This window comes from Anabrus simplex, chromosome 7 (assembly GCF_040414725.1).
Source record: "Anabrus simplex isolate iqAnaSimp1 chromosome 7, ASM4041472v1, whole genome shotgun sequence".
Taxonomy (NCBI): domain Eukaryota; kingdom Metazoa; phylum Arthropoda; class Insecta; order Orthoptera; family Tettigoniidae; genus Anabrus; species Anabrus simplex.
The window spans coordinates 176,533,219-176,561,163 of NC_090271.1; the positions used below are offsets into that span (position 1 = coordinate 176,533,219).

Sequence of the window (27,945 nt, forward strand, 5' to 3'; positions counted from 1 at the left end):
TAGTGGTTAGCGTGATTAGCTGCCACCCCCGGAGGCCCGGGTTCGATTCCCGGCTCTGCCACGAAATTTGAAAAGTGGTACGAGGGCTGGAACGGGGTCCACTCAGCCTCGGGAGGTCAACTGAGTAGAGGTGGGTTCAATTCCCACCTCAGCCATCCTGGAAGTGGTTTTCCGTGGTTTCCCACTTTTCCTCCAGGCGAATGCCGGGATGATACTGAACCCTTTAGGTCCATATTGAGGGATACCTACCTTCCTTACCTATCAGCAAAGTTCATGAGATCTGTCTCTTGGGTCGTATCGGGTTCTTCGTCACTTGCTGAGGTAAAGGTAGGGTTCAGTAATTCTAATCTATCTACTGGAATGAAAGGTCTATTTAAAATATTCCTATTTATTCAGGAAAATTCTGAAGCCATCTGAATATGTCAATGGTATCATAGAAGTCAATTGTGTCCACTGGACACCACAATCATTTTTACATAAACGTCAGAACACTGGTGTGAGACTTTAACGTAACTGCCTGATGGGCATTCTTACTAGAAACCATTGTCTCAATTATTAATCATTTAAGAAAGGAAAGTCTGGAAATCCTTAAATTCGGCTTCCACGTGAGACCACATGTACCATCATAGTGACTCGTTATGGTCCAGCCCTCGTAACACGAACTCTAGACTCTGGGTATAATTAAGGCAGTCCAATTGGTGTGTGCCACACAGTGGTTCTACGGTATGGACCCTTAATTGAATCGATGTGACCTGCGTCTATGTCATGGACCGACATCTAATCATCTAATTTACTTTAAAGTCATTGTGGATGATGACCGCAAGGAAAGGATGCTACAATGGCATATGGCCCTAATCCAAGTCACTGAGGTTGATGACCCCCTGACCATTCAAGTTTCTAGGCTGAAGGCTAAACACAATTAAGTTACATCGGTTGATGACCAAAGTTTCCACTTTACTATCCCCAGCACATTCACTGCTCAATCAATCAAAGTTCAATCATTACAACAATAGCAATGCTCACAAACTTTGTGGCAGTAAAATCCATTTCCTTCGAATATGTCCCCTTGAACGTTACTTTATATTTTAATATTCCCCCAGAAAAAACAAACTAAAATTTCCAGAATGCATCTCCAAGTTATTCGCTTGATTAAAGTTATTTCAAAATGCGGTTTCACTGAATTTAATAATTAAATAAATTTAAATGATTTATCGAAATGTTAAAGAACAGTAAATTTTATCTCCGCGGACTCTGGTTTCTTCACAAATTTCTACGCAGCTGTGATGTAAATTCAATATTGCGATGTTTATCTGGCTGGAAAAGAATTGTTACATAATTCATGTCCAATTATATATCTTGTCTCGTGATTTCACACTTTAAAATCTAATCTAGTCCTAACCATTATTAAAACTTGGATATCCTATGAATCTACGTACAAACCAAACAACTCGCCATATAATTTACTATGTCATATCTCATCATTACCATTTATGAATTTTGCACACCCCTCACAGACAAACCGATCATCATGGGTCGTATCTATATTTTGGACAACCCTGAATTTGGTTACTCTGTTCCTTATACTCAAAGTTCGTGATTTCAAATGTTCATTACGTCCCCAATTACAGTATTTCACAATACTCAGATCATTACCGGCTATGAATTTCAACTAAATCCAGCATTTTAACGTTTTCCCTGGCCGAGAAATACAGTACAATCTCAATTCCACGCCTGTCCCGTTGTATCCCCGCTGTTTTTCCCCTATCAGCTGAGGCCTCTCACCCCAAGTTCGCTTGGCAGTTACATGAAACACCTGGTTTATTCACAGTTGACTGGCTTCTCAAAATGCTCTCTTTAAACTCTGCCGACAAAATTTAAACAAATACGATATTCTGACCAACAAAATGCACGGATTATGCTTCAAGATGCCCACACTAATTATACGCGTCGCCAATTAGTATCGCTATGGATTTCTATGAATTTCTTTCCATTCCCAACATAAAACATTCCTCGGACTTCCATGTCCCGGCTTCAATGACAGGACTCTAATCTGATTCGCACATCTCACCTCAACTCATATAAAACATTCCTCGGGCTTCCGTGTCCCGGCTTCAATGACAGGTCCAACCTGATTCACAAATCTCATATCAACAAAACTAACCTCTGTTTCTTAGCTCCACAATTATCATCGACAAAGAACTGGAATAAAATCCTCACTAGAAATCTCGACGTCTAATATGGCACAATGCATTACTCATGAATAACTTCGCATAAATGATATCGTATTTAATAACTTGATTTTTACGAGAAATGACTGAAACATTCTACTAGATCTTTTTATTGTCAGTCAGACACAGTTTAAAATGGGCATAGAAAAACGTTTCTCTCCGTGAGCAAATTCATCACCCTAGGTTCTCACCCGACAGCGCGCTTCCACTCGATTGAAAATGAGTAACCATGGATTATTATTATTAACGTCAAATTGCAGACAGAAAAATTTTACGTCGAATGAACATCTTAATTTGACCTCACAAAATATAGGCAGTACACTCACACGGATGACGATCTACATTGGACGTGATATCACTTCGAAACCCTATTCAATAACTTTTTACAACATTATACGGCACTCGCAAGACTTCAAAAATTTATCCAAGTGGAAAATAAAACAAATGACTCTTTTTTTTGTCGTATTCTCACATTTACAAAACTTAGTAGGGATGACCACTGCGTCGTATATCCCCATTCAAATACACTTTTAGAGATCACGAGACAAGATATAAGAGGTAGTAAGATGGAAAGTCACCTACCTCATGTCGTCACGCCAGTGTTCGTCATAGGGCTCACCTGCGACCCTGGCATTTTATTTAGCCATTTTTACATTCATGGCTTCACAGTTCATTGTTAATTTTCTTCAGGTTTCCTGGAATAAAGCATAAAAAAAAGAAAATACCCTTCACTTGTTTGCTGAGTGCACACGATGGATTATAATTATTTCGGCACACGAATTACTTAATCACATTATAATTTATTCAGTACTTTGACCGTCCTATCTGGTACAATTATTTCACTCAAGAAAACTATCTCCTCATGGAGTCAAGACCTAGCCGCAATGGCTAAAATCTGCAGTTGAACTCAGTCTACTTTCGTTGTTTGATTTCGCAGAGCAGCTCAACAATTTTTCGTCCGCTTTGTATCACAAATGCCGGAGAAGGAGACTTCGTCATGGTGTCCCTTCATATTTATAGCAGTTACCCCCTCTCTTCGGATATCTCCCTTTGCCGCCAAGAAAATTTCTATAAATTTTCTGACTTACCTAAACTGTAATTTCAAGAGTTTTGAAAGTGACTACATGCTTGCTACATTTCTGGCGGTAGTGTTCATGGACATTTACAATTTTTACGGGTTCTGTTTGCGAGATGATTGACCTCCTTTGATAGGCACTATATTTTTTTGACTTGGCTTGGATCACACCATGTACACGCGCTTTGAAATAGTTCACAAAAATGACTTGAGATTCTTCCGCCGTTGACACGTGTGGCTGACGTCACGTACCCCAGAGCGTGGGACCGAAGGTAATCACCCCCTCGTCACGTGTCAAATCCATGCTATCAAGAATCCAACTTTTAAATGATTGTCGATTTATGCATAATGTTCTTAGAGCACAAAGGTCATGGGTTCAATACCTAACTTAAGGCCACGGCCGCTTCCTTCCCTCTTCCTTGCCTATCCCTTCCAATCTTCCCATCCCTCCACAAGGCCACTGTTCAGCATAGCAGGTGAGGCCGCCTGGGCGAGGTACTAGTCATACTCCCCAGTTGTATCTCCCGACCAAGAGTCTGAAGCTCCAGGACACTGCCCTTGTGGCGGTAGAGGTGGGATCCCTCGCTAAGTCCGAGGGAAAAACCGAACCTGGAGGGTAAACAGATGATGATGATGATGATGGATCATGAAACGTTTAAGAAAATGTACAGCTTAAAACATTCGTACATTAGAGAACTAGTCATATAATCAGCCAGTAACATACAGTAAATGACTGCTTGTAGCTTGTGCTGCAGATGCTGCAAATAAAAGTATTGGCTCCGAGGTGCCTGGGTGAAGCTGCAGTCGGTCTTTCGATCTAGTTGTTGCCGTCGAAACTCCCTGGGCTCAATTTCTCTCAGACAATTCCCCGTATAGTCTCTGTGTCTAACGAACGTCCCCTAGCAGCCATTACAGTATAGAGCATTGTATATGAAATTTTATACAGCGGAGATAATTCCGTAATTTCATAACCACAAAGCTTCAAACCACAGTTATCGTCTTAACAATATGCTGATATGCTACTGCTTGATACTGGCTCTTCTCCCTCCATAGTGCTAGAAGTGATGATACTAGTTCCCATGCTGTAACGTAGTGGCAGGTCTTGGAACTAAACCAGTTGCCACACAGTGCTTAGCCACTTACCGCAGTTCCTAGTGAATGACCTTGGAAGTACTTGAATAATAGAATATTATGTAACAAAATCGGCAATCCGATACAAATTACTATTTTTTCGATGATGTTCAGATTGTACGTTTTGAAATTAGGGATCAGCCACATTTTTAAACCATTTCCATGAGTGACTTTAATGTAACCGCAGCAGACCAAAGGCCTGTATAGTAATGAAGCAGAGGAAAAATATTTTTAAAAGAATAATTCAAAGTGAATGTTTTCTAAGTTCCACTTCGGATTCCGGTGCTGCGCTTGTAGACGCACAGTAGAAGCACTGTGAACTATGCTGAACTGCGATGTTTAAGGAGCCACTCGACATCTGCTTATAGATGCACAGTAGAAGCACTGTGAACTATGCTGAACTACAATGTACAAGGACCCACTCGACATCTGCTTATAGATGCACAGCAGAAGCACTGTGAACTATGCTGAACTGCGATGTTTAAGGAGCCACTCGACATCTGCTTATAGATGCACAGCAGAAGCACTGTGAACTATGCTGAACTGCCATGTTTAAGGAGCCACTCGACATCTGCTTATAGATGCACAGCAGAAGCACTGTGAACTATGCTGAGCTACAATGTACAAGGACCCACTCGATATCTGCTTATAGATGCACAGCACAAGCACTGTGAACTATGCTGAACTACTATGTACAAGGACCCACTCGATATTTGCTCATAGATGCACAGCAGAAGCACTGTGAACTGCAGTGTTTAAGGAGCCACTCAATATCTGCTTATAGATGCACAGTAGAAGCACTGTGAACTATGCTGAACTGCAGTGGTTAAGGAGCCACTCAATATCTGCTTATAGATGCACAGTAGAAGCACTGTGAACTATGCTGAACTGCGATGTACAAGGACCCACTCGATATCTGCTTATAGATGCACAGTAGAAGCACTGTGAACTATGCTGAACTGCGATGTACAAGGACCCACTCGATATCTGCTTATAGATGCACAGCACAAGCACTGTGAACTATGCTGAACTGCGATGTTTAAGGAGCCACTCAATATCTGCTTATAGATGCACAGTAGAAGCACTGTGAACTATGCTGAACTGCAGTGGTTAAGGAGCCACTCAATATCTGCTTATAGATGCACAGTAGAAGCACTGTGAACTATGCTGAACTGCGATGTACAAGGACCCACTCGATATCTGCTTATAGATGCACAGTAGAAGCACTGTGAACTATGCTGAACTGCGATGTACAAGGACCCACTCGATATCTGCTTATAGATGCACAGCACAAGCACTGTGAACTATGCTGAACTGCGATGTTTAAGGAGCCACTCAATATCTGCTTATAGATGCACAGTAGAAGCACTGTGAACTATGCTGAACTGCAGTGGTTAAGGAGCCACTCAATATCTGCTTATAGATGCACAGTAGAAGCACTGTGAACTATGCTGAACTGCGATGTACAAGGACCCACTCGATATCTGCTTATAGATGCACAGCACAAGCACTGTGAACTATGCTGAACTGCGATGTTTAAGGAGCCACTCAATATCTGCTTATAGATGCACAGTAGAAGCACTGTGAACTATGCTGAACTGCGATGTTTAAGGAGCCACTCAATATCTGCTTATAGATGCACAGTAGAAGCACTGTGAACTATGCTGAACTGCGATGTTTAAGGAGTCACTCGATATCTGCTTATAGATGCACAGCACAAGCACTGTGAACTATGCTGAACTATGATGTACAAGGACCCACTCGACATCTGCTTATAGATGCACAGTAGAAGCACTGTGAACTATGCTGAACTGCGATGTTTAAGGAGTCACTCGATATCTGCTTATTCATGCACAGTAGAAGCACTGTGAACTATGCTGAACTACTATGTACAAGGACCCACTCGATATCTGCTTATAGATGCACAGTAGAAGCACTGTGAACTATGCTGAACTGCGGTGTTTAAGGAGTCACTCGATATCTGCTTATTCATGCATAGTAGAAGCACTGTGAACTATGCTGAACTACGATGTAGGAGGACCCACTCGATATCTGCTTATAGATGCACAGTATAAGCACTGTGAACTATGCTGAACTACTATGTACAAGGACCCACTCGATATCTGCTTATTCATGCACAGTAGAAGCACTGTGAACTATGCTGAACTACTAGGTACAAGGACCCACTCGATATCTGCTTATTGATGCACAGTAGAAGCACTGTGAACTATGCTGAACTGCGGTGTTTAAGGAGTCACTCGATATCTGCTTATTGATGCACAGTAGAAGCACTGTGAACTATGTTGAACTGCAGTGGTTAAGGAGTCACTCGATGTCTGCTTATTAATGCACAGTAGAAGCACTGTGAACTATGCTGAACTGCGGTGTTTAAGGAGTCACTCGATATCTGCTTATTGATGCAAAATAGAAGCACTGTGAACTATGCTGACCGAGCTCGATAGCTGCAGTCGCTTAAGTGCGGCCAGTATCCAGTATTCGGGAGATAGTAGGTTCGAACCCCACTGTCGGCAGCCCTGAAAATGGTTTTCCGTGGTTTCCCATTTTCACGCCAGGCAAATGCTGGGGCTGTACCTTATTTAAGGCCACGGCCGTTTCCTTCTCACTCCTAGCCCTTCCCTGTCCCATCGTCGCTATAAGACCTATCTGTGTCGGTGCGACGTAAAGCAACTAGCAAAAAAAAAAACTATGCTGAACTGCAGTGTTTAAGGAGTCTCTCGATATCTGCTTATTGATGCACAATAGAAGCACTGTGAACTATGCTGAACTGCAGTGTTCGTGGAACAGCCGTATTGCGCTTGCTTAATGATCCGAAGGTTGCTAGTTCAGGCCATATTCAAGTTGTCATTTTTATTTTGTTATCGTTCTCTAGCGATATAAATAATACAAATGTTAGTTTTCTTCTAATGTTATTAGTTATTACATTACAATATGTATGCATGCATGTATGTATGTAGCCTACGTATGTATGTACGTTTGTATGTATGTCTAACCTTTGTCCCGTTTCTCTAAGTGGTCGCGTATGAAGTGAGGTGAATCTTTGTAGAGACCTTTTAGGATCGGATGCCCTTCCTTACGTCAACCTCATCAGGGAGTTAATGACATGAAATGAATGGCGTAATATATGATAGGGAGAAAGGGAAGCCCGATGCCGGCATAAAGCCTACTTCTGTCGGGGACTGCTGAAGGCTTTACGTCCCCATCCGACGGACGAATCACCATCAACAGCGTCATACGCCCTCACTCCATATGAGCACTGCGGAGAGGTTTGGAATTTAACCCAGGCTTTTGGCATGCAATCTAGTGATTAGAAATTGTATACCACCACCTCCCTTACCCTGCCTGCCAATATTCTGATGGTGAAAATATTTTCGACCAACGGGATTCGAAGCGGCTAACCACGGTGTCAGACCATACAGACTTAACGCCTTAACGATCATGGCCACCAGGTGGGCTTTGCTACGAAATACGTTGAGAAGGAGTGAGGATGATTTGAACCTGAGACGTCTCCATCTGAATTCCGACGTGTTTTCAATTGAGCTATACGGGACTCATTCCGTACTGATAACATCCATTTAGATCATCTTCTGATTATTTGATAATACTATACAAATAGCTCTATTTTATGTCAACAGTATTATTTTGTACTTGTAGCAGCAGCTGCAGTATTATTTCTTAACTTATAACTTATAACCAAAACAATTATTAAAGAATTATTTTGTGGCTACATTACTCTCAATGCATTTCTCTAGAAAAAATTCGGCTCAGGTCGAGATTACGCGTATAAACTATAATATTTTACATCTTTGTAATTTATTTCTGCAAATAATGTATTGTCTGCCTCTGTGGTGTAGTGGTTACTGAGATTATTTTGCCACACCCGAAGGCCCAGGTTCGATTTCCGGCTCTGCCACGAAATAAGTCGTACAAGGATTGGAACGGAGTCCACTCATCCTTATAGTATATATACTTATTGTCGTAGAGATATTAATATACGGGAACACCTTTTACATTTAATATGAAATATTTATCAACAACAATCACAATTCGTCACAGAGATTCGTCGTATCGTCGCTTACGTTATACTAACGACCTTGACAAGAGCAAGTCCAAACGTAGACCGTACGAGTTCTACGATAATCCGCCAGGCAGCACTCGTATGACCTGCCTCGCAGAATAATATGTTATGAATAGGTATATAATTTACTTCTTCTAATACCACTAGCAAATATTTTCAGAAGTTTTGTGATTATGGTTTACCTCTTAAAATATGACTGCAGATGATTACATTTTCAAATGCTTGCGGCGTATAGGTTTTCTCACGAAATTCCTGGGAATATCAAGTTCGTTGCTGATGTTCCTTGCATGGTCATCGAGAACTGGTTTTAAAAATGTTGTCACAATAGTGTCACTGAGAATGAATTGAACACATTCGCAACACTTAATAATTTCTCTAAATTTTGAGGCGATACAATTCTTCATCTGGGCATGTCCCAAATGTCTCAGCGCTACTACAGTGAAATTTAGAACATTTATCAGAAAAGACACAAATTTTCTCGAGGGATAGCTCATGACTCCCTGATCTTGTGCCTTTATGAGGCACTCTCCCTGCCAGCTTTTGACAGAAGCTCCAAGCAGGAAGAACATTCTGTATTTTCCTCCGCCACTCGAACAATATATCCACCAATCGTTACTAAAGTCGAGAGTTCGATGTTAATAGATGTTTCTCAAAAGAAATAAACAAACAAACAAACTAACTAATTTCCGCTGATAAATCGGATTAACTATCAACTATCCCATAAGCGTAACTCAGATAATGCTAAATGTTGTCAGTTGAATTGCATACGGTGTAACATTCTGAAATGAAAATATTTTCAATTCGGAAAATGCCATTAGTAACCCATCTTCAAGAGGCGAATCTAGGGTTTTAGAACATCCTGAGGAATTGGAACTTCAGTTACCTCTTGAACTACTTATTTTGCCCTGATGGAATCCAGTTCTTTGAAAGCCTATCTTTCAGCATTGGAAGAATCAGATAGATTTATCATTCCTGTTTTCAACATTGCTTCCACAGCATTGAGACAATATCTAATGTCCATCATATCGTTGAAATCTCCTTTCGTTCACAAGTGGCTGAACAAGAGTTCCATATCGTCACGAGATAATTTCCGACTTAATACATAATGAAACCCTACTGACAGCAAGTACTAAATATATTTCATTGTGGACCGTGTTGTTATTATGAGTGCTTCATAAGTTTCTATGCTGATTTTATTCTTCTTGTTCTTATTGCGTTGAATTTCTTCAGGAAAAAAACACGTATTCGTCAGCCAGTTTAGTCTTTCGTCATCCACCTCAGAAAATACAAGTTTGTCTTTGTTCCTAGATATATGTTTGCTTCGTATTGCATATGTCATGAATGTCATGCCATTTTCTAATTATCTCAAGAAACTTTGTGGTCTTCTGTAGACTTTCTTTATCTTTCAGCACCTCTGGAGGAAGAGAAGGCAAACTCCTCAACGCATCTACGACTGATATGGAAAATATATATTTGGCCCTCTGCATTTCATTTTTTCCAAGTTAGTCGGAAAGAGATTTTTCTTCATTAGGCCTCTTACAAGTTTCACAACATGACCCTTCTATGCATTGTACAATTGCTTTAGGTGTGAACTGGAAATTAATTTGCCTTCATGGACGAATTCTTTCGCCAAGAATGGAGATCGCAAGTTTTTCAGGATATGACTACCATCAAAAGTTAAAAAAAGAAGCCTGTTTCCATCGTGAGGATGTGCGATTTCTGGAAGAAATCCATCATGTTGCTGTTAAGTGTGCAATTGTCAGTTACAGTTCTAATGATCTGAAATTCTGTTCAACTTCTGATACTACTTAAGATGTGAGGGTGTGCAGTTGTGCCCCACTTCACTGTTGAGTAAAGTAGAATGCGACCGGTATCCTATAAGCCGTCGATAGTCCTCGCAACAAAAACAGAGAAGCTTATTAGCACTTCTGCCTACTTCTTCTATTTCGGCTTCACAGAGCTCGATAGCTGCAGTCGCTTAAGTGCGGCCAGTATCCAGTAATCGGGAGATAATGAGTTCGAACCCCACTGTCGGCAGCCCTGAAGATGGTTTTCCGTAGTTTCCCATTTTCACACCAGGCAAAATGCTGGGTCTGTACCTTTATTAAGGCCACGGCCTCTTCCTTCCCATTCCTAGTCCTTTCCTACCCCATCGTCGCCATAAGACTTATCTGTGTCGGTGCGGCGTAAAGCAAATAGCAAAAAAACAAAAATAACATATTTCGGCTTCTCTCTATCCTAAAAATTCGTCAAGATTGAGATCATGAAGTATTTTAGCTTCAATCGCCATCTCATCAATAACAAGAGATCCTATTTTTTCCTCTGTACAGGTTAACTAGCCTATTTCATAGTGAAGACGCTGCTTAATAAGAGGGGTTATTCCCGTTTCACCATTTGTGTACCCGATATACCTTTTCAATGTTCTACTATGTGGAAGTTCCAAAACATCCAAAGTACACATATCTTCACGTTTTTCAAGCCATATGAATAAATTTGTTCTAAAATGAAAGACCCTTTCATTTCTCCATTGACCGAGCTCGATAGCTGCAGTCGCTTAAGTGCGGCCAGTATCCAGTATTCGGGAGATAGTAGGTTCGAACCCCACTATCGGCAGCCCTGAAAATAGTTTTCCGTGGTTTCCCCGTTTTCACACCAGGCAAATGCTGGGGCTGTACCTTAATTAAGGCCACGGCCGCTTCCTTCCCACTCCTAGCCCTTCCCTGTACCACCGTCGCCACAAGACCTATCTGTATCGGTGCGACGTAAAGCAACTAGCAAAAAAAAAAACTCCATTGTTAGCATTTTCTTGAAGCTTCTTTACTTTCTTCTCTAATTGTGATGCTTGCAGCGTCTTCTGATGTTTTTTCAATTGTTTAATTTTTCGCATTAATTTACTTATTGTTGCGCTTAATCTTCGATTTTTTTTTATTGTTTAATACTTCCTTTGCCTATGGAGGAAAATGAAGCCTGGGTACCTATCTCGCGAGTATTTGCTATGGAACTAGATGGTTGCGCATTATCGAACAGCATCTCAACATCATCGATCCGTTCTTGTACTAGCCTCGGTCCTTTTGGTGGCAAAGAATCTGATCTTGGCGATGGTTTCTTTCTATTAGAAGTAGACTTCAGCTTGTGAGAAGGATAACCATGAAAAACTGAGGGATCTGCGTTAGTCAGCAGTCTCGTTTTATTTGTACCAATACTAAAATCGCATTGTTTGAAATGGACGCTGCAAATTTTAGAAGATTCCTCAGCGCTCCATAGAATGCCTGGCTTTGTTTTCTGCTTAGAAATAGCTGTAGTTCATTTGTCTCTCAGTTCGGTGTCCCTGGGAAATTTGTGAAACGTGACACTGTCTTCCTTTCTGGAATCATCCGATATGCAATACGGAACACAACAATGCGCCATTTTAAAACTATGTAAGCGAGTTAATAAATATGAAGAAATACCTAAAACATTCATAACCATTTCTAACTCTATTTCATTCCAACCTGCACCACCTTCTTAATCTCTTTACTTCTCTGTTATAATATAGTGGATATTTACCACTCCTTACCACCTTTAAAGGTACAAACCTATCTTCACATTCCTCAACAATTGCTTTAAACCCATCCCAGAGCAGTTTTGATATTTTTGAGCAGAGGAAATCTAGAAGGAATACGTAAGCAAAGTTTGAACTTCCTATCTCGTAGGGAAGTTTGTAAAAATCCTCAGACAGGTCCAAAGCTGGACAGAAAGCGTAATGGATTTTATATAATAAATATAAATAGTTAATGTGTATGTTCAATATGAATATGTTCAACTTGTTAAAATTTTCAATTTTGTATTTATTTTTTTATGGCACTGACCCCTAAGCTGCAGCCTAGCCAACCTACCTCAATTTCTGGCCCTGAAATGATCACCTGGATAGCAGATCTCAAGATAAATATTTGAGATGGTAGTCCTAAAACCGAAAACTTCGATGTACATTATGTGTAGACATATTAATTTGTTAAAATGGCTTTGTTAATATTGCTTTTGTAACTACTGTCATGCAGGCCTATGCATCATACGCTAATAATATAACTGTTATAAAAACTTAGTTAAGATTCCAATAAATGAATACTCCTTTGCCAGTTCATGGTCTTTTGCGGTTGGGACGAAAGAGTTTCCTGTTCTTTCATACTTAAGTACTCTACAACTTCATCTTCTCTTGTTCGTGTAAATTTGTATCCATCCCGACGAAAAATATTGCAGTTGTGTCATTCAGATGCTGAAGTTTGGAAGGCTCTAAGAGATGTTTTAATGGTGTTGCAGTGGCGGTCGGGATGTCGTGATGGGCGTGTTGAGCAGTCCCGCGCCACGCCGGCAACTCGTGCTACTACTACTGCTGCTGTCGCTGTCGAGGTGGAGCAGTGCACAGGATGTCGATACGAACATTTGTCCCCCTGAGGGAGATATTCGTCCATGCCGCTGTACGATGCGCGGTGATGACCTGCAGATATGGTGAGTAGCCACATTACGAGAGAAGAATATCTACGTGTTCACCATAACTAGAAGAGCGTACACTTGCTAAACCTCTCCTAGGAAGAGCCTATGCCCGTCCTACTATGTTTCTTTTCTTTAAAATTTTGCTCGGTAGATACCGTAATATAGAGAGTGGTACACTACCATCTTATAATATTTGAAGGTTTTCATGATACGACAGTGTGAATGTTGAAAAATATCCAATTCCTTACAATTCACGAAAAATACTGCCAACACGCGAGTTAAAAGATAACTGTAAGATATATCGGCAAACAGGTTCTCTTTACCATTTAAGTGGCAACGTAGAACGCAACCCAGCTGTTAGAAAATAACTAGATATTACCAGCTGCAGTACTAATGGCAAAAAATAGGCACCACCCTTACGTAGAATCGATTATACTTGATCTGTCTGTGGGTGTGCAAGTGTACGCAAGTGGTCAGGAACTACAACTGCCAGCAAACGAGGAAACAACAGCCACGCGAAAGGACAATAATAGTAGTAGTAATAATAATACACTATTTTATAAGAGCAGGTTTGCTCCACTAACTTACATAGCCTAAGAGTCTGAGCTCCAAAGCTAATACAGTCCAGCCTCTCAGAGGCATACATTTCTTACAGCGCACAAGGTTATAGCTGACAATCTTCAAGTAAGGTGTTTACAGTCACGTAGCCCTGGTTTGGGCTAATCTTCTGCTCAACAGTTTTCCACTTTCTGTTCCAGGAACATAAACAGGGGCAATGAGTGTCCATACTAAATGGCCTCAAGGTAAGAAGAAAAGATTGAACATGATTAGCCATGAACAAAAGTCTAGGAAGCGAAAGACTTGCACTCCTCCTAGAAGTTTTTAAAACCCTAAGTGGGCTTATAGCCCAAGGATACAGAGGCTAAGCCTATTCTACACCGGGGTGACTAAATGAGAAACACTAAATACCAAAAGAATGTTAATAATTTTAGAGGGTAAGAAACTTTAGTCACCCCATACCAAGTTGAAGGGGAATCGACAGAGGGTAATCGCTCTTTGTTCCCTTACATTACATATGTCCCAGTAGGGAATAAAACAGAGTCCTTAGACTGGCCGACAATTCTACATTTAAACCACTAGCTTAGAAATTTACATGAAATAAAAGAGGTTGAAACCTTCCCCTCAAAATATCTGCAGGAGCAATCACATGTTTTGCCAATTACCTTGTGTTGCTGGGCCTTCCTTAACGCCGCCCGCGACACGCCGCACTTACCTGGAACAAGATGAAGACAATACGGCCCTAAAGCACCCAGATTTTATAGTATTTCGAGGGGAAGTTTCCAGAACTCTTTACAGATAGGCTGGATTCCTGTAAACACCCCCAGTTTTAATTGGCTAGCGAAAATATTTACAAATTTCTGATTGGTTGGTAGCTATTGAAGAAGAAAGCAGCAGAAATGCAGACAACTTTGATACATTAAAAAACAATCCTAAGAACCAGGTTGACAAACCTCAAAATTACAAATATCTTTACGGAATAATTAGAGTTTACCCCGCAAGATGGAGCAAGTAAACCTATGGCAGAGACATCAACCAGTTGAAAACCAAATTATTTAGTTCTACATCAGTTCAAAGCCGGCCCCGTGGTGTAGGAGTAGCGTGCCTGCCTCTTACCCGGAGGCCCCGCGTTCGATTCCCGGCCAGGTCAGGGATTTTTACCTGGACCTGAGGGCTGGTTCGAGGTCCACTCAGCCTACGTGATTAGAATCGAGGAGCTATCTGACGGTGAGATAGCAGCCCCGGTCTCGAAAGCCAAGAATGACGGCCGAGAGAATTCGTCGTGCTGACCACACGACACTTCGTAATCTGCAGGCCTTCGGGATGAGCAGCGGTCGCTTGGTAGGCCAAGGCCTTTCAAGGGCTGTAGTGCCATGGGGCTTGGAGATCAGTTCAAGTTAGATTACATAGATGTCCTTATAGAAGGCGCGCAGTTTAACTGGCCGGAGGTGTATTCCCGAAATAATAATAATAATAATAATAATAATAATAATAATAATAATAATAATAATAATAATAATAATAATAATAACAATGGCGTTTGACCATCGAAGAGGCCTGGTGCAGGTCTTAACAGTTGACCTGCGCATCGGTGAGGATGGTGCCCTATCTGTGATGAATTCTAATGATGAAGACAGCACACACACACACACACACACACACAGCGCTCGAACCATCGGTATTAACCAATGAAGTTTGAAATCCCCGACTAGGCCGGGAACTGAACTCGAGACGACCTGGACAGAAGGCCACGCGCTAACCATTTAGCCATGGAGCCGGACATTACTGTTCTTCTACGTTGTTCGCTTCGTCCTGAGTATATCTACTGTTAATTAAACAGAGAAAATTGCTCTAGCACTCATTTCCACGACTGGGACAGATAGGAGACAGTTCTAAATCTCGGCCATCTCATGGCTCATCCCTATCCTTATCACTACCAGCTGGCCAAAAGTTGTATTGTAAAAAAAATCTCGGCCATTATCAGGCAGTGAACATTGCCACCAGGCGAGTTGGCCGTGCGGCCAGGGGCGCGCAGCAGTAAACTTGCATCCGGGAGATAGTGGGTTGGAGCCCCAATGTCGGCAGTCCTGGAGACGGTTTTCCGTAATTTTCCATTTTCATACCAGGTAAATGCTGGGGCTGGGCCTTAATTTAGGCCCCGGCTGCTTCCTTCCCACTCCTAGCCCTTGCCTATACCATCGTCACCATAAGACGTATCTGTGCCGGTGCGACGTTAAGCAAAATTGTCGATCATTGCCCTCTCTAGTTGGGAAGCCATTACTGTCCCATTTTACCTCTACGTTTCTGTTCCCGAACCGAAGGCCAAAGTTCTCAGATGTTTCGAGGATCTCGTACCGCTCATGTATCATATGAGGCAGCCCTGGAAGCACCTTTATTGATCATTAGGTCTAATTAATCACAACAGCTTCTCCAAGCAGTGACCTAGGTTTCCCAGCTAGGTGCCAATGAAAACGGTAAGACATTATTGGTCCGAAGTTTGTCATTTAGCACCCTTTCAAAAGCTCTGTTCACCACACAACAGAGAATAGTATTACAGCAATTTTTCGACAACATTCATCAATTGCTTTCAACTGAATGCGCTTATTCTAAACCCACTCAGCACCTAATTCCTTTCATCAAGCTCATTCTACGAAAGTGGAGATCAGTACAATACGTACTGTATTATACAGTAACATACAGTGATGGGAAAAGCACAGAATAAATGTAATTAGGCTCAATTACAGTTACCTGACAAAAAATTACTTAATTCCAATTACTAATTACTTTTTAAAAAGTAACCAGTAAAATTACAATTCCAATTACTTCACAGAACGCGAGTTCTTTTTTTCGGAATCATGACTTTTTTCACGTTGAGATGGAATGATACGAATATTTGCATGGAAAAACACATTACTCCATTCTTTTTCCTAGCATAGAGACATGAAGTGGCTATCATCATTAGGTGAAACTAATCAGACTTTCAGACTGATCGCTCTCAAGCAAAATTTGCTTGTCACTTTTGTGTTTTCATTATTTTCAAGATAAGTATTTCGAAATATTTATTCAAATAGGGGAATGTCTTAACCCCTTCACTGCCACATATTTATTTTGGCTCAGTTCTCGACCATGTAGCCCCTGTGGGTGGGTGGGGGGCAGTAGAATAATATCTACTGTATCCCCTCCCTGTCGTAAGAGGCGACTAAAAGGGAGATCAAACACTCTCAAATTGGGAGCATGGACTGGTAACTACGGTTCCGCTATGTTAGTCTGGTATTGCTGCCACTTACTTGTGTCACGTTATTGGTTTCCGAGGCCTAGGGAGTCTTTCGTTTTCACGCCCTTCGTGGGCCTTCTCTTTTTTGTTGCCGATATCTTCACTTTTCGAAGCATCGTACCTCCTCCATTTTTCCTTCTGTTTAGTTTTAATAGAAGATGGTTTCCCAGTCCGACTCGTTGGTTGAATGGTCAGCGTACAGGCCTTCAGTTCAGAGGGTCCCGGATTCGATTAATCGTTTCTGATTAATTCTTCTGGCTCGGGGACTGGGTGTATGTGTCCGTTCCAACACTCTCCTCATCATATTCAGACAACATAAACAGAAACACGCAATAGTGATTACATCCCTCCATATAGGGTTGGCGTCAGGAAGAGCATCCGGCTGTAAAATGGGGTCAAATCCACATGTGCAACGCAGTTCGCACCCGTGACCCCACAGGTGTGGGAAAAAACGGTAGCAAAAGGAGAAGAAGAAGATCGTTCCCCAGTTGTAGTTCCTCTTAAAACAATAATCACCACCACCATCACCACCACCATCTTGACCACGTAGTACACGATTATCTCAATCTCAACCAGTAACCACAACAACCTCCGAGTAAGTGAACGAGTGCGCGTCGTATCCTGGAATTATAACCGTGGCGCGGCGCCTTGCGAGTACTGGCCAAAGTTACCAATTCTCGGCGCGATGAATATCAATTACTAGAATATAACGATTACAGTTTTATTTTCGGGAGTAAATTACGAGAAAAGTCTACATTTTTATCAAAAGTATAAAAACTACATTTTGTCAAAAGTAACGGTTACGAGTAAAAACTACATTTTGTCAAAAATAACGGTTACGAGTAAAAACTACATTTTGTCAAAAGTAACGGTTACGAGTAAACACTACATTTTGTCAAAAGTAACGGTTACGAGTAAAAACTACATTTTGTCAAAAGTAACGGTTAAGAGTAAAAACTACATTTTTATCAAAAGTATAAAAACTACATTTTGTCAAAAGTATCGTTACGAGTAAAAACTACATTTTGTCAAAAGTAACGGTTACGAGTAAAAGCTACATTTTGTCAAAAGTAACGGTTACGAGTAAAAACTACATTTTGTCAAAAGTAACGGTTACGATTAAAAGCTACATTTAGTCAAAAGTAACGGTTACGAGTAAAAACTACATTTTGTCAAAAGTAACGGTTACGAGTAAAAACTACATTTTGTCAAAAGTAACGGTTACGAGTAAAAACTACATTTTGTCAAAAGTAACGATTACGAGTAAAAACTACATTTTGTCAAAAGTAACGGTTACGAGTAAAAACTACATTTTGTCAAAAGTAATGTTACGAGTAAAAACTACATTTTGTCAAAAGTAACAGTTACGAGTAAAAACTACATTTTGTCAAAAGTAACGGTTACGGGTAAAAACTACATTTTGTCAAAAGTAACGGTTACGAGTAAAAACAACATTTTTATCAAAAGTAGAAAAACTACATTTTGTCAAAAGTAATGTTACGAGTAAAAGTTACATCTTGTCAAAAGTAACGGTTATGAGTAAAAATTACTAAAGAAGTAATCATTACAAGTAATTCAATTGCTTTTACTCAATTACTTCCCAATTCTGATTATATACTCATATGTTTATTAGCGAAGCCATTCTTATTGAGTATTTTAAAGTATATTTTCTAACCATCTATGCGAAATTATAGGTACTATTTAGGTCATGACTCCAGTAATAAATTCGGTCTAAGAATATCAGGATCTTCAACCAATTAACAGCTCTTTTTCTCGACAAAATGAACGACTTCGTATGATCACACCCATCAGAAGTGTTCACTCAAACTTCTTTATATAGGGCTATATCTTCTTTACTATAATATCGGGCTTCAGTTGTCTTCATTTATAAAATTATGTTATTCTGTTTAAGCCGACAGCCGACATATTTGTAGACTTCCACTCAGAGTCTAGAAACAAACTACGTCCTTCGCCATTTTACAGATAAAGCCTGGATCTCTCGTTATGCTGGATTAACCTGTGATAATATTTTGTGATGATAACTCATTTTCTATTTATGATCATTTTATAGTATCACTTTCTCATATTTCTCGAATTCCTAGTATTTGTCGTAAGTTTATTTGTTCTTCGGCATTCAAACAAACCTAGAATTAGTATTGGAGTGATTTCTTATAAAAACAAAACAAATCCTACAAATTTATTTTTCAGAAAAGAACCTCTATGCTTCGATTCAGCTCCACATCGGACACAAGATGGAAGTGTCTCATATTCAGCAGCTGCATCGCACGTCCGATCGAGTGTGTTTGGTATAATTTTCTGTACCTTTCCCAGGTCAGTTTCATTAAATTTTACACAGAAGCTGCTGATTGGTATGTTGTATGTTTCAGGTGCAGTCACAGCGATCTGCCGCAGGTACTGTCGGGTCTCCAAGCGGTAGGGAAACACCTCACCCGTTCTGTAGACGAGCTTATTCTCGAGAACAATTACCTGCCTTCGTTACCAGGCCGGGTTTTCTCCCCACTGAGAGTGATACGCCTCATGTTGCGAGATAATGGACTCGAACGCGTGGCGGCCAGTTGGCTTGCTGGCCTGGAGGATACGCTGTTGGAACTCTTTGTGGTCGAACCACGGTTACGCAGTCTTCCTGCGGATAGCCTAGAGCAGCTCCACGGATTGGAGGCTATCACTTTACAAGGGGGTGTTATGAAGCGTGTGCCACGTTTTACGGGACTTGCCCGATTACGTTATCTGCAGATACAGTCTCCTGCTCTTTTAGAACTGTCCCCCACCGCTTTCCGCTCATTGCCAGACCTAGAGCAGTTTCATGTTGTCTATTCTCCTCACGTTACGCGGCTTGATGCTGGGTTATTGCACGATCTGCCTCGTCTGAGGCTCTTGAACATAACATCGTGTGGACTTACTTGGATTCATCCTCGAGCACTTGCGCGTCTACCGTCGCTGACCGATGTAGCGTTTCCTGGCAACCGCCTAACGGACGCAGGTACTGTAGGACGAGCTGTGAGAGATCTGCAAGCTCTTGCTGTTCTCCGTCTAGATGACAATCTCATCGAGAAGCTAGGAGAAGCGTCGTTTGTAGATATGCCATCACTGCGCGAGATATATATGTCGGGTAATCGCATCACAGAGATTCAGCGGGGAGCGTTTCATCGTGTGCCGGCTCTGCGTAAACTGGAACTCAGCCGCAATCGCATACGGCGGGTGCATCCAGAGGCGTTTCTCCAACGTTCCGACAGTGGCGTTGAAGAGTTGTGGCTCATGCGTAATGCGTTAGGACATGTCGATGAGTTGCGGTCACTCCTGGATGCTCTACCACGCCTGCGCTTCCTGGACATCAGCTACAACTACATAGAGGACGTGCCGTTCGGAGGTTTACGCGGACATCCTACGCTGGAGCAGCTGCACCTAGACCACAACCTCATCCAGAGAATAGAGAGAGAAGCCTTCACGGCCATGCCCGCCCTGCGGGAACTAAGACTCCGCAACAACTCCCTCAACACCTTCTTGGAGGGGCCCTTCTGGAATCTTCCTTCACTCAAGGTGAGACTGTGATCAATGCTACTTCATTAATATCTAGAAATCAAGGGTAAGGAACATATCAGATAAGTCATTTTTCCAGATAACATGGCATGAGTAAAGGCTCGCGTTTCGCCTCATGTCATTCGCACGGATTTTAAACGTAATGTAAAGAGTAATTGGGTGTAATAAGTATTTGTTCATATATTCACATTCCATATAATACGGTAAAATTTGTCAAAACTCAAATTGCTAGGGATCGGAACATGTTTCCGCTTTAGAGGGGTTTCCATTTTGTGGAAATTTGACTGATTTTTATACCAATGCATTGCTATTTCGGTTCAGTCATGTATTGAAAATCGAATTCATTAGTAAAAATAATTTTAAAAATCGTCTTTCCTAGCCTTTTTCGAATTACTTGATGTCGGTACTAGTATTTATATGTGGGTTTAGCCTACTTTTACATGTGGACCTCTCCCGACGCTGACCATAAGTGTTTCTGTGATGGTTCGTAGCGTTGTGTGCGTAAATGAAGAGGTAGTATATGAAGGTGAATGCAAAAACCCATTTCTCGAGCGAGGGGAGTTCACCTTAAGAGGTTAAAAATCCTGGCCCGGCCCTGTATTATTTTAAACACTGAATGATTCATTATGTTGTTGTACGGAGACGACGCCACCAGAGATAATTTCATCTTTGTTTTACGTCGCGCCGACATGGACAGGTCTTATGGTGACGATGGGATAGTAAAGACTGGAAGGAAAACGACCATAGTCTTAGATACAGTCCTAGCATTTGTCCGGTGTGAAAATGGAAAACCATTATCAGATCTGCCGACAGTAGTGTTCGAACCCACCATCCGACAGCTACGTGACCCAAACCGCGTGATCACCGAGCTCGATAGCTGCAGTCGCTTAAGTGCGGCCAGTATCCAGTATTTGGGAGATAGTGGGTTCGAACCCTACTGTCGGCAGCCCTGAAGATGGTTTTCTGTGGTTTCCCATTTTCTCACCACGCAAATGGTGGGGCTGTACCTTAATTAAGGCCACGGTCGCTTCCTTCCCACTCCTAGGCCTTTCCCATCCCATCGTCACCATAAGACCTATCTGTGTCCGTGCGACGTAAAAAAACAAAACAAATTGTAATAATAATACAAACCGCGTAATCAACTTGCACGAAACCAGATGCCTTCAAAATACTAGTTAAAACATAGATCATCAAGGGATTTTCTAAAACCTTCTCAAATTGGGCAAGTTGATTGTTGGGGACGTGATTGTGAAGTGAAAAACTGAAAGACAATGCCAGAACAAAATCACGGCCGGTTGGGCTACGTGTGTTGATAGACAGGGACCATCGAGCACTGAAGGCGGTACACGAAAATCTCAACGCATCATGTGATATCAACAGCCATGAATTCTTCAATGCCACTGGTTGTGCAGTTAGCACCATGACTGTGCGCCAAGAGATACGATATGGCTCAGGCACGCCTATAAACAATATTTCACCGGTGAATGAAAACAGCCTCGTGTCGGTAGATTAACTGGCACGTAAAAGAACCCCCGAGGGACTAAATTCCGGCACATCGGCGTCTCCATTAAAATTAGTTATTAGTTAGCGGGACGTAAAGCTAATAACTTTATTCTTATTTATTGATGCAAACCGCCGCGTTCGGTGGAGTGATGAATCATGATATTCCATGCAACACTCAGATAGGAGGGTTTTGGTGTGGCGAATGATACATGCCATCCTGCACAGTGTCCACAGTAACATATGGTGGAGGTGGGGTTACAATGTTAGGGGTGTTTTTCATGGAGGAGACTTGGTCCTTTCGTAATAATAAAGAGCATGGTAAGCGGAAGGTATAAGGACATTCGATTTCTTGCGTATTGTCTACATCTACTGTAGAAGAACAGTCTGGACACGAGCACTGCGTGTTCATGACAATGCTCCCTGGGATAAAGCGGGGTCTGTTCGTGTGTGTTTGGACAATTACGTTTCAGAAATGCTCTGGCCACCTCAGAGCCCCGACATCTGACCTATCGAACACCTCGGGGATGGACTAGAACTGCGACTTCGTTCCAGCCTCCGCACTACTTCACTTGCTACAGTGCGACAGGAATGAATGGTCTTCCATTTCCCCGGAGACGTTCCTTCGCAGAGTTCGAGCCGTAATAAAGGCCATGCGTGGGCTCGCTATTTATTAAAGTCCTTTACCGGCCCCGTGGTGTAGGGGTAGCGTGCCTGCCTCTTACCCGGAGGCCCCGGGTTCGATTCCCGGCCAGGTCGGGGATTTTTACCTGGACCTGAGGGCTGGTTCGAGGTCCACTCAGCCTCCGTCATTAGAATTGAGGAGCTATCGGACGGTGAGATGGCGGCCCCGGTCTAGAAAGCCAAGAATAACGGCCGAGAGGATTCGTCGTGCTGACCATACGACACCTCGTCATCTGCAGGCCTTCGGGCTGAGCAGCGGTCGCTTGGTAGGCCAAGGCCTTTCAAGGGCTGTAGTGCCATGCGGGGGGGGGGGGGGTACTGGGAAGTATAATGTATCAGAAGGAACATTAAAGGCCAGGATACTTTTGATGAGAGAGTGCATATCTTCAAAGAACTACAGATTATAGATATGAGGGGCCTCCCAAAAGAAAGTTTACAATGTATTTTTCTCAGTACTATATAATAGTTTGTACATAAATAAGCACTATGCACTGTATTCTTTTTGTGCTATTTGCTTTACGTTGCACCGACACAGATAGGTCTTATGGCGACGAAGGGACAGGAAAGGGCTAGGAGCGGGAAGGAAGCGGCCGTGGTCTTAATTAAGGTACAGCCCCAGCATTTGCCTGGTATGAAAATGGGGCACTGCATTCTTTACTTAGCTATTTCTTCATTCAGTCTTTTGTCTTACCATGGGAAAATTACTGCCTCTGTGGATCAGTGGTAGAGTGTCGGCCTCCGTATCTCAAGATAGCGGGTTCAAACCCGGCAGAGGTAGTCTGATTTTTGAAGGGCAGAAAAAGGTCCATTCGACACTCCATGTCGTACGATGTCGGCATGTAAAAGATCTCTGATGATACATTTGGTGTTTACCCGACAAAATTCATTAAATCTCAGCCATAAACGCCCAATAGAGTTTCGGTTTACTCGGTTTGCGATCTAGTAGGCCTAGAGTAAAACGGAACGTCGACATTGACGAGCAGACAGCCAGATGGCGTCAAATTGAAATGTCTACACACAGTAGCTGAGGTCATACGATTATTATTATTATTATTATTATTATTATTATTATTATTATTATTATTATTATTATTATTATTATTATGGGAAAATTTTTCGGTGACACTAGCAAAATGTGGTGTTCTGACTGTTCACAGCTGTCCTGGCATCATCACTAGAGACCGGATGTTAGGTACTAAAAATGTAAATTAGGTAGGCAAACAGCAGTTAGAAATCTTGAAAATAGGCACTAGTGTATGCGATGAAAGTCTTTAAAATAGGCATTAAATTAAATGTTATACTTTAATGTAAATTTTAGATGTAAATACTTTAAAAGTAGAACGATACTACTAGTTTGTCTTTCATTTTTGGTTTTAGCATAGACCTAAATATTTAGCAATAGCTTCCAGTAAGAAATCTGTTTTTATATAAAGTTTACAAAGACTGTAAATGAGATTTCATAACCTACAGCAGGGCCTTTCAGAGTGCATGCACCAGTGCATTGCACTGTACACGGTGCAAAAGACGACTTCGCTTCGTTGAACAGAGTGCAGACCCCCACTTCTCGATTTGGAGCAATAGCGATCTCTCTCTTTCCCCACTCAGTCTCCCTCTTCCTCACTTGATCCGTAGCGCCCCAAATCCGAGCCGAGTTGAGCCGAGCTTAGCCGAGCTTAGCCGAGTAGCCCTGAGACGAAGTGTTGGTCCGAGCCGACCCGAGTGGGACCAATGCACTGTGCACAGGAACTCTGCGCCTCAGTTTGCACGCGTGAGATTTTGGTTGTTTGAGAGGCCCTGACCTACAGCAAGATATGCGTATACTTTTATTTAGAACGTGCAAACTTTCAGCGCAAAGTCGAGGTTACTGTACTGACATTTTAAAGCATCGTAGCACGGGCGTAATACCCGGTGGACAAAGTAAAACTGGCCCAGAAAATATTTATAAGTCCAGAAATAAAATTTGCAATGTATGTATGTATGTTCTCCTGTTCATTACAGGAGAACTGCCCATCACAGAAAATGCTAAAAACCATAATTTCGATGCACCAATTTGTTGCTGTCACATGTATGCATCCTCCGTGTGTCATTACGTATGCGTGAGAGAGAGGAGCAGGTTTGTTTAGTGAATAGTTGAATGAAACCCAAATGGTGTTCACGATAAAATAGCGCGTGTTCAGTGTTGAGTGTTATGCGAAGAACGATTCGTGGAAAATGTTTGCGGAAGAGTTTAATACTGGAAGTGTTTTAGCAAAACCTCGACAAAAGTTTGCAATGCAAAACTTAGTGACAAAATGGCGCGAAACGTGCTCTGTATCGAATAAAAACTGTAAGTGTCAGTTCGAACACCAGAAAACATTGTTCGAATGAAGGAAAGCCTGGAACGAAGTCCGACGAATTCCCAACATTGCTTATCCATGCAAGAAGGTATTAAGACATCGTCGTATCGAAACATCCATAAAAAATGCTATTGTTGTACGTTAAAGCGTCCGGGCGAACTTTCCCATGTTGATTTCTGCCGGTGGTTTCTGAGTGAAGTGGCATCAGTTTTTTCATTTCTTCAGATGAGGTCTGGTTCAGCCTGTCAGAGTATGTGAACTCACAAAAAACGTTCCATTATGCATCAGAAAATTCCCGTCAGTACGTCGAAGAGCCGTTACAAAATCTCAAGAATGGTTTGTGGTACGTGCATCGACGTCAACGGTGGCCATTTCCAGCATCTTCTGTGATGTCAGGGGTCGATCCCGCGTCAGTCCTTTCGTAAATAATTTCGGGGCCAGTTATATTTTCCTAGCTTGTATATAGAAAATATGCAACATTGAACTTGCTACCAAATGAACTACCTTAAATATTCAAATCATGCTTTGGTCTATGGGAACACGGAGAACACACATACGTGCGTCAATATAAGTTGAAACATTGTGTTCGGCTCGAAGGATATTCCTTTATCTTTTAACTGCTAATAATCCCCGTTATCAATAAGAACCCGTTCACATTTTCGTCGTACAGTTTGGCAATTTGACCTTCAGTACTTAGAACCGGGACCAATAATATAGATGTTAAGCCCCTTATACAAGAAGGTGAAGTAATTTAACTTTCTCCGCATCAAAACCCACAAGACAAGAGGCTGCGCAGGTAACACGCAATAGCTGGCAACTATGAACACCAAAAAATTTCGTGCCGTGACTTTCAGCAGCAACCTTTTCACAATGCGAACAGAAACAGCATCATCCTCCAGAAGAATATTCAGGATGTTGTTAAAGTTGGTAGCATAATATAGTGCTACAGATGGCCATGCACCCCAATTACTCCCTTCCAACAGTAATGGTGCAACTTCACCTTCAAAAACAGAGCAATCCAATTTTTGCAGTGGGGGTGTGTCGCGTAATTTCGAAAATCATAAATCACTTTTGCTGTTTTCAATGAAATGTTAATTTCGTAAAAAGAAAAAGTCAAAAGAGACAGATAGTCATTTATAGGCATTACGCATTAGTACAGACACACATAGATGGCATTATCTTTGCTATATACAACCCTATGACCTCGAAATGAGCTTATATTGTAAATCGTTTGTATAATAATTGCAAAAATAAAACATTAGTATTTCCCTTTTCCGGTATCTAATCGTCACTGTAATAACCTCTGCCCTCTCCACCAAAGATGTCCTTTCAACGCCGGAAAAAGATGGAAAATCATTTCTCTGACGCGCGAGTCTGCCACTCCGCACACAGTTAACTGTTGTAACTCTCCTGGTTCGAAATTTGGAGCACCATTTGGCCACATTCTGATGACTTATCACACTTTCGCCATTGACTTCTACTAACTGACGATGAATTTCCGCGACTGGCATATACTTCGCATTGAGAAATCGAATAACAACACGGACTTTCTGCCTAGACCACTGCTCAAGTCGATCCTCCATCTTTTCTTCGCTTTCTTCACCTAAATGGTAGTTCACAGTGCCACCAACCGATACGGAAATACTAGCTGAAAAGTGAAGTTTCACTCTAATTGCAATCTAACATCACGTTTACAGATGACAAACATCTTGTAAGCTTGCTTTTGGGACGTATCTCGTATGTTCCTCTTTTATTCGGGGTCCGCTTCACTGTTCTTGTAAATGTTTCTGAATGGTCTGACCACTTTGTTGATCTTCTGTCTGTTTATAAAACAGGGACTTGACCTGGCCCATAACTACTTACGACACCTAGACGGACGCCTAGTTGCCAACCTGCCTTCTCTCCGCCGCCTAGACCTGAGTAACAACGAGATTTCAGATGTGGACGGCAGCTCCTTCCTCGAGACACCAGCGCTGGAACATGTGAATCTCTCGGGCAACGCGCTGGTCTCAGTGCACCCCATCACGTTTCGAGGACTGATCAATCTCTACGAAGTGGATCTGGGCTGGAACAGACTGCGTTCGCTGCCTGCACTCCCCCGTGCATTGGAGCTCCTACGCATGCCACGCAATCAGGTTCGTACTTTATCTCTTCCATATCAACTGCTTCACATAACATGCCTGCCTACTTGTAAGCTGCAGTTCAGATATCGGCAGAAAGATACACCCATTTTTTCATCCCACCTGACCCGGAAAATCTGGCGTGGTAACAAGTCGCTTTTGCTGCGTCAACCCGGTGCAGTGATGGTACGGGTCCTGTTGAGGGTGGTTGTTTCTCTTGCTATGGTTGGTCAGCAGGTGTCAGGCCTATAAATTGTCGATGCAAAAGTAGAACCAAAATGGCTGTGTAATGTGTGATGTCTATGTGTGCCTCTGCAAGAAAAGCAACTCATTTAATGTTGTGTAATGTTGAAAAATGACTTAATCTTCTTCATACAAATTGCTCCAGTTATGTTAAGGGTCACCAGCAGTATAATATGTAGTTATTACTTGATATTTCCCAAATAATGAGTATGAGCCATTTAACACATATTACTTGTATAATTATTTGATGTCAAATAATGGGAAAACTTGCACAATAAATACCTAACCATCACGATTGTGCTGGTACAGTCCAGAACACGGAATCGTGCCGATGTTTCTACTTTCTCCAATAGTATGTTCTCTTATCTATCGCTGTCAGAACCTCCTTTAACATTTGTTGGCCACACCAGCCCCTTGATGAGCCAGTCTTTTATTGGTTTGAAGTAAATTCCAGCACACAAACACTAACCTATGAACAAAAGTCAACTCAAGGTTAAAAGTGAAAGGAATAAAAGTAAAGACAAATATATATGTAAATTTCTGCGCTACACGGGAAAGCATAGAATCACGGATATGTTTTTGGGCTTATGAGACGAGAGAGGAAGTACAGATTATTTCGTTGTTCTCCTCTTACGACATGCAGGAGGTACAGTTAATGCATCCTTTCATTCC

The 27,945-nt window shown here is 41.8% G+C and overlaps 1 protein-coding gene across 1 annotated transcript in view; it reads left to right on the forward strand.

Annotated features, from left to right (window-relative positions):
• The first annotated feature begins 12,845 nt into the window (after nt 1-12,845).
• atk (artichoke) overlaps nt 12,846-27,945 on the forward strand; it is a 65,418-nt gene continuing 50,318 nt past the window's right edge. The window contains exons 1-3 of the mRNA XM_067151970.2: nt 12,846-13,015; nt 19,220-20,390; nt 26,746-27,045. Of these exons, the coding sequence (XP_067008071.2) occupies nt 12,846-13,015; nt 19,220-20,390; nt 26,746-27,045 (1,641 nt within the window). The remainder of the gene's footprint in view (nt 13,016-19,219; nt 20,391-26,745; nt 27,046-27,945) is intronic.